This window comes from Macrotis lagotis, chromosome X (genome assembly GCF_037893015.1).
Source record: "Macrotis lagotis isolate mMagLag1 chromosome X, bilby.v1.9.chrom.fasta, whole genome shotgun sequence".
In the NCBI taxonomy this organism is placed as follows: domain Eukaryota; kingdom Metazoa; phylum Chordata; class Mammalia; order Peramelemorphia; family Peramelidae; genus Macrotis; species Macrotis lagotis.
This window is the reverse complement of record NC_133666.1, coordinates 263,673,817-263,688,517: the sequence shown is the minus strand read 5'-3', so window position 1 is coordinate 263,688,517 and position 14,701 is coordinate 263,673,817. Positions and strand designations below refer to the sequence as shown.

Genomic DNA, 14,701 nt, shown 5'->3' with positions numbered 1-14,701 from the left:
AAATGAATTGGAATTAAAAGAACTTCAGTTTAAATCTGGAATTTATTACCTGGTACTTGGGTCAACCACTAAACTTTTCTATTCCTAAATCTCCTTACCTGTAAAATGAGAAGACTGGAAAATGTAAAATCTAAAGTGCATTCCATCTTTAAATCAATGATCAATGATTTAAACCATCATTCTTGATTTATTTAGAGAGCAATAATTAGAAGGAATTAAGAACAATCTACTAGATGGTAGACACTGTGCTAATAGCTGGGAATACAAATACAAGAAAAAAGAAACACAGCTTCTTTGCCCTCAAGGAGATTACATACCAATGTTTAAAAACAGTTCCTAAGGGGAGCTGAAAAATGGGAGCAAAGTGGAAAAGTAGTACCAACAGTCAAGGGTTGAGCTAGGGTTGATACATGAGTTTTGTTTGTCTTTGAACTTTTTTGGAGGGGATTGGAAGAGCTGAAGGCATAGAGGGGTGCTAAAGATCAGCTGTTTAAAATAAAATTAAAATATCCAAAGAACAGGAGAAAAGTTGGTTCATAATTCAGATTAAGAAGGTCAGTTTTTAAAATAATGGTGATTGCAACATATCACAAAGATCATATACTATAGCCAGGTAGAATTTACATCAAGAAAACAGAGCTAGTTCAATATTAAGAAAACTATCACCATAATTGACCATATCAGTGACAAAAATAAAAAAATCATAAAATTATATCAACAGATACAGAAAAAGACTTTAACAAAATACAGTACCTCTCCTATTTAAAAAAAAACCCTATAAAGCTTAAACCAACAATAAGCATTATCTTTAAAATTGGAAATAAACTTGAAGCCTTCCCAATAAGATCAGGAGTAAAATAAAAATGTTCATCATCAACCCCTATTACTAAATATTGTACTAGAAATACTACCCATCCTTTTCTGGTGGAAAGGAATTGAAAACTGAGGGGATGTTCATTATTGGGGAATGGCTGAACAAATTTTGTTATGTGATTATAATGGAATGTTATTCTGCTATAAGAAATGATGAGCAGGATACTTTCAGAAAACCTGGACTTACATGAACAAAACAAAATGCACTGTGTAAAAAGTAACACTAATATTGTAGAATGATCAGCTGTTAATGACTTAGTTTTTTTCAGTAATACTTGACCTAAGACAACTCTGAAATTCTTATGATAAAGAATGCTATCTATCCCCAGAGAAAGAGCTGATGGTTTCTAAATACAGATTGAAGCACTTTTGTTTTTTACTTATTTTTCTTGAGGTTACTTTTTTTTCTGGCGGGGAGGTTCTATGTTTTCTTTCATAACATGACCATTATGGAAATGATATGTATGGCTATATATTTATAACCTATATCATATTGCTTGCTTTCTCCATGAGGAAGGGATGGAGTAGGAGGAAGGGAGAGAATTTGGAACTCAAAATTTTAAAAACTCAAAGTTCTAAAGCAAAGTTTTTACATGTAACTGGGGAAAATAAAATACTATAAAAAGGCAAATTAAAAAAAGAAATACTAGTTATAGCAATAAAACAAGAAAAAAAAATTGAGGAAATAAAAATAGGCAATGAGGAAACTAGGTATCACTCCTTACAGATGATATGATGGTTTACTTACAGAATAAACTAAAAAGCTAGTTGAAACAAGTAATAGCTTCAGCAAAGTTGCAGGATATAAAATAAACCCACAAAAATCATAAGCATTTCTATATACTACCAACAAAATTCAGCAGGAAGAGATAGGAAGAGAAATTCCATTTAAAGTAGTTGCAGACATTATGTAATAGTTGGGAATCTAGCTGCTCAGACAAACTCAGGGATTATATGAACACAATTACAAAATACTTTTCAGACAAACAAAGAACTAACTAAACAATAAGAGCAATAGTAATTGCTTATGGGAAGACTGAGTCGATATAATAATAGTTAAATAATAATATTTAAAATTATTTACATGTGGTTGGGAAATATTTAATGAAATAAAAACAATTCTAAAAAGAAAAAGAAAAGCTGTTAAATTTATTAAATTCTAAAAAAACTGAAAAGTAAGCTACAGATAAGTATTCACATCTTTATGTTTAATTCTTTCTCTGTTCTATTTTGTATATGTAAATGTTTACCTTATTTGGGATTTGCTTAGTTTAGAATAAAAAATTTTTAAATAGTCAAGAATAACAATAAAACCAATATTTAAAAAACTAAAATTAATTATACAAGTGAATTTGATTACAATGCCTTTGAAATCTTTCTCAACTCCAAGACTATAAGCCTCTGAGCTTTCCCAACTTTCACTAAAATTCTATCCCATCAGATTGTGCAGCTACTCATTGTTCTATACCAGAAGCTCTCAACTCCTATACCAGTAGCTCTGACAGGTCCTACTAACCTTAAAAAGCTGCTGACCAGGTGTCTGTTGAAAGACTACTTGTCACTTTTGCACCCTGACTGAATTCAAAGAGGGTCATCAGCAGAAAGTTTGCCAGTTCTACATTCAAAATAAGGGGAAGGAATCTATTTGTACAAAATTATATATACATCCCTTTTTTATGGTGACTAAGAATTAGAAATCAAAGAGATTCTTCATTTGGAGAATGGTTAAATAAGCTGTGATAAATAATTACTATGAGGGTATTATTGTGCTATAAGAAATGACAAGAAGGACAATCTCAGAAAAACCTGGAAAGAATTACAAGAACTGATACACACTGAAGTGAACAGAACGAGAAGAATGTTGTACACAGTAACAGCAATATTGCTTGATGAAGAATTGTGAATGCCTCAACACTACAATGACCCTAGGCAATTTCCAGTGTACAATGATGAAGTATGCTATCTGCCTCCAGAAAAGGAACTGTTATTGGGGTTGAAAATAGACTGAAGCATACTATTTCCCCCCTTTTTCCTTTCATTTTAGAGTCTTGTATAAATTGACTAATAAATAAATGTTTTACATAATTGTGCATGTATAACCTATATCTGGTGGCTTACCATCTCAGGAAGGGGGAGAGGAGGAAACACACAATTTGGAAGTCAAACATTTAAATAAAAGAACTAAAACAAGATGGGGGAAAAAAGTATATGCCAACCACACTTTCTGGGATAAAGGAGAAAAACAACCATGAGTGACCTCATAACAGTTCTATTTTTTTAAATAACATTCTAATAATGCTAAAAGGATCTTTATCATGCTTTCAAGATTTCTAACAACACACCAAAAGATATGTATCCTGGATTCATTTACATAATGTTTATAAGACTCATTCTAATAATATGATCATAAAAGATTACAATGCTGTCACAAGTCTAAACAGACCTTGAAAATAGTCACTCACTGACACAATTCTCAACTTATGCTGAATAAGTACAAACAATGCATTACTTTTTAAACAATACAAACCAGTGTAAATGTCATGCAACTCTTAATTCTAATGGTGCTTTTAAAAAACCAGAAGGCTTGTTATGTTTGAGGGTACAAAGGGAAAATTATCTAGAAAACAATTGAAAATACAAAGATACATTCATTAACTCAAACAAGGTGAAATAACCCTTTGACTTTTGCATCTAAGATCAACAAGGTTTGTGTTTTCTTTCCTATAGAGAAAAGGGGGACCTAAAGTTAAATCTTTGTAAAAAGCCAGTCTTCTGCAGTCAAACTCACACACATAATCTTCATAAGCACTCTAAACTTAGAATTCTGCAAATACCAAACCCATTTTTCCAAGAAGTAATTAAAAATGAGGCAAACTCCTCCCTCTTGAAAGTTAAACAAAGTAGGGTTCATGTTCATAAGTAGGGTTCATGTTCATAAGGAAGGTTATGTAGCACAGTGAATAGCTATAGCATAAAGACATAAGCAGGCATCCTTGAATGCCCTCTACTGTACAGAATATAACCCAGAACCTTTGAAATGCTTTGAAAACAGAAAGGTATATGAAAACAGAAAGGATTACCATCACCATCTAGATGAGATCACCACAAGGGCAATTTTGGTGAGGAGATGGAGGAAAAGACTTGATTTGGTAGATTTTTAGGGAACTAAATTCAAGACATATCTATAATGTAGGTACTCATCTAAGGGTCATTACGTATCTCAACTAGGGTTTTATATAAGAATTAAATGCACTGGACAAAAAAGACAATACTATGTGAAAGCTAAAAATGAGATGCCTTGGTGTAATGGTCATTCAGGTCCTGATTCTGACACATTCTTATAGGTAACTGTGGACATATCATACAACCTCTTAGTGGTCCCAGGTAATTCTACGTCATCCAGAAGCTGTTAATCTGCAATGATGAAAATGAGGTTTTTCCCATTCCAGGAGTTTCAGATAAAACAAATAGAGCTGAGGGCATACTGATAAATAGTGACTCCATCAAACAAATATTAGGATTCAAATTGTTAATAGATTTAATCCCAATCATTATGTGTGCATGTGCATGTGTGCACATGTGTGTGTAAATAGAATAAATAAGAACTGAAGTGGGGAGGTATATGAAAAGTTATACTGACACCTAATCTCCCATCCTAGTTTTTTTCATTATTAACTTTTTTCAGACTAAGTAGGAGAGAGTTTGATGATTATTTTTAAAATCTATCTAACAAGATTGGAAAGAAAGCAAACTACAAAGAAAGTACAATGGAAAGAGCTAAGATTATACTGGCTTTAAATTCATCTTCTGATTCTTACAACCTCTATTACCTGGGTAAGTAACAATGTCCTTGGACTTCATTCCTCTTTGAGAATGATAGAATTGGACTAGATGGCCTCTGAGGTTGCACCTAGCTCTAGAGACTAAGAAATTTCATAAATGAAATTATAGAAGGTTTCATCAAACTTAAATAAAAAACATTCCATAAGATTCTCAATAATAATTTTGGATGCAAAATTAATCTGCTTTGTATTATGTTGGAATTTTTCAGTTAAATGATGTTTAAAACCTTCCATAATAAATACAACAAATAAAGAAAAAATGATTAAAATATGATTTAGGTTCATAAATAATACAAAAAGTTTAACAACAGCCTAATTATATACTATTTCAACAACTTACTTATGATAAACCATTAGGAACAATCTTTCATTTTGTTATCTTTAAAACCTGGACTAGCTATTATCACTTTCAAAAATTGTGAAATGAATATGTTGGAAGAATTTAAAAAAGGCAAAAGACTTAACTATCAGGCTGCTTATGCTGCAGGAATAAAGATGAGAGAGAACAAATAACCAGAAACAGACTGTGAAAATGATCTGCTTCACTTTCCCCCACAGGCAACATATATCTGCATGTGTCCTTTCTGCTCTCAAACTGAAATTATGATCAGATGTCACCTTTCAGAGAGCCTCTAGGTCCACGGGGCAAAGAAAAACAAAAGTGAACACCACTTTGCATACAGCATACAGGATTAAGCACCAAGGCAGAGGGAACCAAGGGAGCCTGTTAGGCTTTATTTCATAGTACAGACAGTTAAAATTCGTTCTAACTCTTTTTTTGAGCATCTCCCATAATCACTCAGCACTCAGTTAATACCTCAATCTTGAAAGGAGAGGAAGGAGATGAATATGAGAGAAAAAGCACATTACCCAGTTGCCTCTGTAGTCTTCAGAGAACTAGTAGATCGGGATCTCGGCTTCATAATAATGCTCATCGTGAAAAGAATGCCCCACAGGTTTTGAGTCATCAAATTTAGGGGGGTCTCTCTAATAAGAAGACTTTGCACATTCCATTTCCAGAACTGGGCTTGCCGAAGAAATCCAAGGGTCCTGAAGCCCACAGGTCCTGTCCCCAGACTGATTCATCAAGAGAAAAACCAAAGCACTAGAGCAACATTCATATTCTCATATTCTCATTCTCTCTCTCTCTCTCTCTCTCTCTCTCTCTCTCTCTCTCTCTCTCTCTCTGTCTCTCTCTCAAAGTGACTCCCGTGCTAGGCTGTTCTCAAGTGACAGTTTCTTTTCACTCTTGTATGGCCTCGGGAGGAACTGAATTTTGAATCTATTCTTCATCTAGGTCACAAGGGGAGCCAAGACAGCTGAAAGAACCACTTGATCTTTCTCCCGCTCCCTCTTCCTTTCTCTCTCCCTCTCAATTTTTTCTCCCTCTCCCTTTTTGCAAGCTGCAAGTCTATAATAACAGGTTTCAAGGTTGCCAGCAAAGCAAAAGCACCTTTGTACGGAAAGAAGGAGGAAAGGGGCTGGAGGTAAAGTAATGCCAGCCAGCTCCTGGGGAAGTTTCACTTCAGCACTATCCGGCTCCCGAAGAGCAAAGAAAAGAGCAGGGGAAATAAAACTATAGGCACTTGAGACTTGCCGGCTGTTTTATCTGCCAAAAAAAAAAAAGTGTCCCAAAATTTTACTCCCGGTTTAGACCCTGCCGCCTAGTCTTTGTGAATGGGACCTATCATTCAATCTCACCCAGTAGAAAGTATTCCTTAAGGGCTTTATGACGTCTGTAGGAAGGCAGTTCAGAACTGCCTGGAAGTGAAAGAGAGGAGGAGAAAAAGCCCAGAGCTTGAAGATTGCATAAATGATACAAAGCTACCAGAGCAGCACACCAATAAGCCCGAAATCTAACTAGCCAGAACTCTGGGAACACATCAAATGTTTTCCTTCTCTGAGTGGGAACGTTGTTTGTGCCGGTCAGGAAAAGATTTGAGTCTTTATAATAAATATCCCCTAGTGTCTGATTTATTTTAATTGACCTAAAACATTGGTCAGTCGTTTCCTACCCTGCACCAACTTTTCTTTTCAGAAACCAAGTTGGAACTGGATTGGCAGGTTTCCAAGTTGAAAAGATTTAATGAAACAGGGTCTATTTTTGGCCATTTGTAAATGTGTGAATTGTCTCTTAAAGTAGTAGTAAAGATTCAAAAAAAATTTTTTTTTGCTTTTGGCATTAATGCTTCAGATAGTGCTGGCATGTTTAAAATAAAAAATCTAATGCATCAATTAATATTGGACAAGTGGCTACAAGCCCTGGAACTGTTATCCTACTTCAATGTTTTCAAATCTCTATTTCTTTTCATTACGATATACCAACTTCTATAGCTTTCCATTCAGAAAGCATTCTTTTTTTCATTTATTTAAAGATCAGACTAGATACATAGGAAAACCCTTTTGTCTTACGAAGGCTTTTCTTCCTTGTTCTTCTGACAGGAATAACTTTTATTAGAGTTGGAAAGGAATACATACGAGCCAAAAAGGTCTCACAGGACAAGGGCATCGAACTATCCATTCAACTAAGGAGCAAAGAAATTAGAAAGATTATATTTCTCAGAAAGGGTCAGCCTTAAAATTTAACGTATGGATGATCAAGTGAAACACGGTTAAGCATTTTGATTCCTGAAATGACATTAGTGAGTGTGATGGCGCTTCATTCTGACGTCAAGGGAGTATTTATTTAGCATTTGCAGACAGGATGTTGGAGAGCAATTGTGACCCACCCAAACAAGCTGGAAAACTAACGTACCAAGGCATCTTGCCAAGGGTTGAGGCTACTTATTACATCAAACTAACCTTCAACCTGGTCTCAGATACTACCTTGATACACACACACACACACATATGTGTGTGTGTGTGTGTGTGTGTGTGTGTGTGTGTGTGTACATATATATATGGCTTTCATTTAGACTTCTTTAGGTGACCCTAAGACCCTTGAAAGCAGGTGGTGGTAAGCTTGAAACAAATAATATACTTTTGTCTGGGATGAACTTCTCTGATTCCTCATTACGATTTTTGATTTTTAATCCATATAAAACAGCCTACAGACTTTCCCTCCAGGAATAAAAGGCTCATTCTTTGCTCTAACACAACTTCCTCCAGGACTGGTACTAAAGATATATTTAAAAATTACAAATTTTTAGAAATTCAAGAGAAAGTTTGGTAAAAGATGATTAAATCTTTTTTTTTCCTTTTGTCCTGATTTGTCTTTTCCCCCTCACCCCACCTCAACTTGAGAAAAAAGATGGTGGGCAAACTATGTAAAAGTAAATCATGTACTTCTTTTTACCAGTAAAAATCTCTTGTGGGTGCATTAACAAGAAAAAAAATCCTAGCAGTTAGAACAGTATCTGAATGAAATTAAGTCATCCCATCCTAACTATCCAATCTTATTTCTTACCCCTCTCCAATATACTCTTCTGTTCTGGTGAAGCTAGTTCCTTCATTTTATTTTTTTTGTACATTCCATACTAAAACTCTTGCCACAGGACCTGTGCTACTGTAACCTCTTCTCCTTAGAATGCTTTCTCCTATCTACTTCATGATATAAAATTTAGTAAGATCCAAATCAATTTAGATCTCCTCCAGAATTTTTACTGTTTGGGTTTCTTTTTTAATTTCTCAAAGTCCTTTTACAGTCTTTCCTCTTCAGATCCCTGGGGGCAGGGAACATGCCTTACTTATCTATGTTTAAATAAAATGCCTACAGATAGTTCCATAGGCTCCTAATTGCAGATAACATGAGCTCCAGTACACTGCAATCCTTCAATAGGATACACAGTCACTTAAAAGAAGTAAGTTTTGTCATCCACAAAAAAGCAAATAGGTTAAGAATTCTTAAAAATGAAATGAGGCCCCAGATTGTTACTTGTAATTTCAATGGATAGTTCATTCAGTTGGTTCATTAGTACAGAAATCTTGGAAAGGGATAATGGATAGACAGTGAACTTATCCCAAAACTAAACAGACAAGGAGACTGGCCTACACTGCAGTGAGCAATTATTTTGCATGATCCAACATGTTTAGCTTCTAGAAAAATCCATCTTTATTTTCTTTTTTTAAAAAATCAATCTTTTTCACTTGATTCTATATATTTTCAAATCATAAAACACCATGATAATTGAAGAATTAACATTGTAGGTAACCCAATAAGCAATGAGAAGATATATAGTGGGTAGAAGTAGGTTACAGCAGAATACCAATGGTTACTTGCATAAAAGAAGTGCAAAAGGCAGAGTTAAGGGGGAACAAATAATAGAAAAAAGAAATAGATCAATTACATGGTATCAATGGAATTAGAGGAAAGCTCCAATGATTGTATGGTACTATCGATAGAAGATTCATGGGAGATCAAGAGAAAGAGTCTTACAAGATGAAAAGCATAGTTAGTCTGTAATCTGCATTATTAGAGAGAGTGAGGTGAGGTTACAAATTCACTTAGGTATCATTTTTATAATGATGGACTCATTGCATCAAAAGATTTTAGGTAAATTTCTCTAAGCAGTCAGGCAATATAAAAGCAATGTTATCTTTATAAAGGAGGAGGGAAAAAATCCTAATTCAAGAAGAAAAATATTATACAGAGCAAAAACAAAATATTCACAATATAAAAAATAAACAAGAAATTGCATAATGCTGAAACAAATCATACACAACAAATCAATATCAATATTAAATTTATATGCTCCAAATTCCCTAGAATCTAAATTCACAAGGAAAAAGCAACTGAATTACTAGAAGAATAAATGGTAGTAAAAGTAATGAGAAATTTTTTAAAAAATTATTTTTATGTTTTTGCAAGGCAAATGGGGTTAAGTGGCTTGCCCAAGGCCACAGAGCTAGGTAATTATTAAGTGTCTGAGCCTGGATTTGAACCCAGGTACTCCTGACTCCAGGGCCGGTGCTCTATCCACTGCACCACCTAGCTGCCCTGAGAAATTTTTTATGTCCATTTCTCAGTTTTGGATGCAACTAAAAAGAAAGATAAAAGGGAAACTTGGAATTGAACACATTACTGGAGAAACTAAAGAAACTTGTGATGTCTTTTAAATGGGATTATTAAAGAATATACATATTTATTAGCACCACATGTCACTTTTACAAGAAAGTATATCATGATGCAGATATATTTCAAATACATTTAACAAGGCAGAAGCAATCAGTGTGAAGCATGAGTTACAAAAATGATTATAAAATTTACCAAGAGCCAATACTTAAACAGAATATGTTATAAACAAAAAAGAATAAGCTTAGCAAGAATAAGCTGCATTTTACTGCACTGGAGACAGGAAACTGGTTAAAATGAAATAGTATTTATTCTTTGAAGAAAGTCTCAGATTATCGTTTTATCTAAATCCCAGGTATATTTACCATAATATCATAGATTTAGAGTTGAAAGGGACTTTGGAAGGAATCTTGCCCAGTCCTATCATTTTATAGATATAGAAATTGAGACCAAAAGGATTAATTGATTTGCTCCAAGTCACACAGATTAAATTAATAATAGAGTGAGGGTTTGAGTCTAGATCCCCAAATTTTGGATCAAGAAATCTTAACACTATAACAAGAAATATCCCTTAGATACTATGAAATACTTTCATAATAATGTACAACTAAATGTGGCCAATATATTTATGAATTCTGTGAGCCTGGGCAAGTCACTTACCCATGTTTGCCTCACTTTCATTGTCTCAAAAAATGATCTGGAGAAAGAAATGGCAAATCACTCTTTTATCTTTGCCAAGAAATCCCCAAAAAGGATACAAAGAGTTGGACACATCTGAAATAAATGAAAAACAAAACAGTGTCTGGGCAGCTAGGTTGTACAGTGAAAAGAGTGCTGGGTCCAGAGCCAGGAGTATTTGAATTTAAACCTAGTCTTAGACATTTACTGACTATGAACCCTGGGTTAGTCACTTAATTCTGTTTGCCTCCTTTTCCTTATCTATAAAATGAGTTGGACAAGGAAATGACAAAACTTTCCAATATTTCTGCCATGAAAACACAAAGAATCAGACAGGACTGAAACAACAAACAATGCCCAGAATATAATAGGGTTTTTTTTTTGTTTATTTGTTTGTTTTTAGTTTTTGCAAGATAATGGGGTTAAGTGGCTTGCCCAAGGCCACACAGCTAGGTAATTATTAAGTGTCTGAGGTCGGATTTGAACTCAGGTACTCCTGACTCCAAGGCTGGTGCTCTATTCACTTCGCTACCTAGCTGCTCCCAATATTACTTTTAAGAATGAGTAATTTCATCATGTGATTACTTAGATATCTCCATTACTTACTTTGTATTTCACCAGTAGCTGGCTAGGTGACCCTGGGCAAGTTATTTGACATTTCTGTCTCTTAGTTTCTTCACCATTGAAATAAAAGGCATTAAACTAGATGATGCCTGAGTTCCCTTAAAGCACTTAATATTCTATCATTTATGTGTGCTATTTAAATTTATCTGAAGAACATATTGTAAATTGCAATATTAGAGAGTTGACCACGTTGTGGCCTGTAAAAGCTCATCCTGACTATACAATAGGATAATGCTCAAGAACTTTCCTATTTCTTAGGGTCCACCTACATCAATAAATTGCCTAACAAAAAAAGAGAAGTTATATTCTTGCAATTCGGTAGAATGGGTAGTGGAAGGTGTATTAAGAAACCCATATTCAGGGGAAGCTAGGTGATGTAGTAGACAGAGCATTAGCACTGGAGTCAGGAGAACCTGAGTTCAAATTTGGCCTCAGACACTTAGTAATTACCTAGCTTTGTGACCTTGGGCAAATCACTTAACCCCAATGCCTTGCCAAAAAAAAAAAAAATCAAAAACAAAAACAAAGAAACAAAAAGAAACCTAGATTCAAATCTTGGCTTTCACATGTTAATTGGAAAGTCACTAAAATGGCAGCCAGAATGCTTTTCAAAGTCTTCCTGTGAATATGGAATCCACAGACAGTGTTAGGTTAGTAAGTTTACTTAACTACTAGAATAATACAAAACTGAGGTACTCCAGGAATGAACTAATTACCATTATAGCTAAAGACTGATATCTAGCACTGGAAATAGACTTTTAATCCATACTGTAGAGTTCACGGGTACATCATTCCATCACTTCTCCATGAACTGATACAACAATTTAAATAGTCCCCTTCCCCCACCCAAAAAGAACAAAAAAATTGGATTTTTATTGATATCTATGGACAGTTCTATTTTTTGGCTGCTTTATAAAGTCATAAGCTAACAGATGATTTGTGATTCAGAATTTTTTTTAAATGGTTAGATACAGATTTTATTATGTGGCTACAAATTATCTTTTCTGGCAAAAGTTCTGAAGACAGCTTACCCAGAGCTCATATTTCTGCCTGGGATCAGAAATGCTAATGGGGAAAGCTGTTTGGAAAGGACTTTCAGAACATTTTGCACAACAGCATACAATAAAATGTACTATAACAAGTTAAAGGCCATTTTAGGAATCCTAGTGGCACAGTTTCTCCAGTGACCTTTTCTGTATTCTTCTTTTCTTTGACTTCTCTGTAGCTTGTGATACTACTGAATACTTCCTCTTGAATTTTCACTTTTCCTTTGGTTTCTGTGCTATTTCACTCCCCTGCTTCTTTTCTGACTTGTTAGATTGCCCCCCTTTTTGTCCTTTCTGCTAGGTCATAATGAATTTCTTGGACTTTTGGCATCTTTAGGATTTCTCTCTCCCTTTTTTCTCCTTTAATTATTTATCTGCTCCTTTGACAGATAATACCAGTATGTAAATTATCCAGCCCTAATCTTTCTCCTAATTCCAATTCTACATTATCAACTGCCCATTATTTTCTCCCCTAAGCCTGTCTCTCCTTCAAACTTCTCTATTTTCATTGAGAGCCTCAACATTCTTCTGCTAGGCAACAAGGTTCTTTTTTTCTTTTTTAAGCTATTAATTAAATAATTATTTTAAAAACCATATATATGCACATGTATATTTTTATGTTACAAAATTTCCTTCCCCCCTCCTTTTCCACTACCTAGGCAGCGAGGTTCTAAAGCTAGGAGTCATTTGCTTTTTCCTCCTCTTTCCCATATTCATTGAAAAGAGGGTTTCCAAATCATACTACAACCTTATCAATCAATTCATCAGCAAACATTTATCAATTAACCACCTTGTGCCATTCTGAAGTCCCCTGGCTTCAAGAAGCTAACACCTCACTGGGGAATCTCTCTCTCTCTCTCTCTCTCTCTCTCTCTCTCTCTCTCTCTCTCTCTCTCTCCATATATGTGTGTGTGTGTGTGTGTATTAATAAATGTATACAATTGGATGTGTATAAAAAATTAAGAACTGATTTTTGATGATGAAATTAGAAGATGAGGCATCAGGAAAGGCTTCATATAGAAGGTTGTACTATGTTTTGAAGGAAATCAATTCTAAGAGGCAGATCTGTGAGGAAGAAGGGCAAGGGGGTCTAGATATGTAAGAATATAGGTATAGGAAATGTATGAGGGACAGAAAGTATAGAGGCACAGATGGAATATCTAATCTACCTAGAACAGAATATTTTCTAGGTTATATCCTGACAAGTCCTCTGAAATTTGGGAGGCAGATCTAAGTGTTAAAAAATAGGAAAGTGAACATTAGACATAATAAAAGAACACAGGTTCAAATCTTGGTTCAGTCACCTTTTGTTTAACAATGACAATATAAAATTTGACAGGTGTTTACTAAATATTCCCAACTTTGGGTGTTTTTCAGTTGTGTCCAATTCTTCATGACCCTATTTGAGGTTTTCTTGGCAGAAATACTGGAATAGTTTGGTATTTTATTCTCTAGCTCATTTTCCAAATGAGGAAAATGTAGCAAAAAGGGTTATATGATTTGCTAAGAGTCACTCAGCTAGTAAGTTTCAGAAGCTAGATTTGAACTCAGGTCTTCTTAACTCAAATCCAGCAGCCCTACTAAATGTTAAATTTAGGCAAAAGAAATATGCACCTTTTCTTCATCTCTCTCAGGCTCTTAGTTTCTTCATCTGTAAATGAGGAAAGGAAGAGGGCAAAGAGGAAGAGATGGAGAGGAAGAGATAGTAAGAAAGAGAGGGGGAAGGGGAAGGATCAGTTAAACAGTTCATAAGAATAAGACTTTTGAAAAAACAACAGAGATCTTACCCCTCCTATTAAATGTAGAGTTTAATCCTATTCCTGCTTAAATTGTTTGTGCATCCCATAGTACAGAGACTTTCAAAAGAAAATCATTACTTTCCTGTCAGTTATGGTTTTCAAATGTTTCATGAGCCACTGGATGCTGAGAAGGGAGGAGAGGGACTTTTTTTTTTAGAGTTCAAGTATTCTATTTCCTAAGAACAATTCTTCTCTCCTTTTCTTTTTTTCTACCCCCAATCTATGACCTCTTTCTCACCAAAGCAGATGGTTCATGGATAAGGAGTTAAAAAGACTAGACTATTAAGTAGGGCTGCTCTAGCAAGGGGGGAGTAAGCATCACTTCAAGGATGCAATGAATTATTACCAAAAAAGGCAAACTGTAAAATTTTGATTTTTGTTGATGTTATGTCACTTTTCAGGCATGTCCAATTTTCTGTGATCTCATTTGTGTTTTTCTTGGCAAAGATACTGGAGTAATTCAGTACATTTTACAGATGGGGAAACAGAGGCAAATGGAGTCACATAACTATTAAATATCTGAGACAGGATTTAGATTTAGGAAGATGGATCTTCCTGACTCCAGACCCAGCATTCCACTGCGTCACCTAACTGCCCAAGAATTTTGATAGTCAGGAAAATATCTAGAGATCATTCCTCTGATTATTTATTGTTCTATATTTTGCTGGCAAAACTTAATTTGCTTATATAATTTATATGTCTGTCTGTGTGTGTATGGACACACACACACAGACAGACATATTAGGAGTGGCCACATGGTTCAGTAGATAACAAGCTGACCTCAAAACCAGGAAACCATGAGATCCGCCCATGCCTCTGACCCAGACT

At 34.8% G+C, this 14,701-nt stretch overlaps 1 protein-coding gene across 8 annotated transcripts in view; it reads right to left on the bottom strand.

Annotated features, from left to right (window-relative positions):
* PDE4D (phosphodiesterase 4D) overlaps positions 1-14,701 on the bottom strand; it is a 1,222,901-nt gene that overhangs the window by 315,290 nt on the left and 892,910 nt on the right. The window contains exon 1 of one of the 8 annotated variants that reach the window (XM_074203060.1): positions 5,586-9,399. The exons of the other annotated variants lie outside the window; for them this stretch is intronic. Coding sequence (XP_074059161.1) covers positions 5,586-5,683 — 98 coding nt within the window. The 5' untranslated portion in view covers positions 5,684-9,399. Of the gene's footprint in view, positions 1-5,585; positions 9,400-14,701 lie in introns of those variants that run through there. 8 annotated transcript variants of the gene reach the window in all.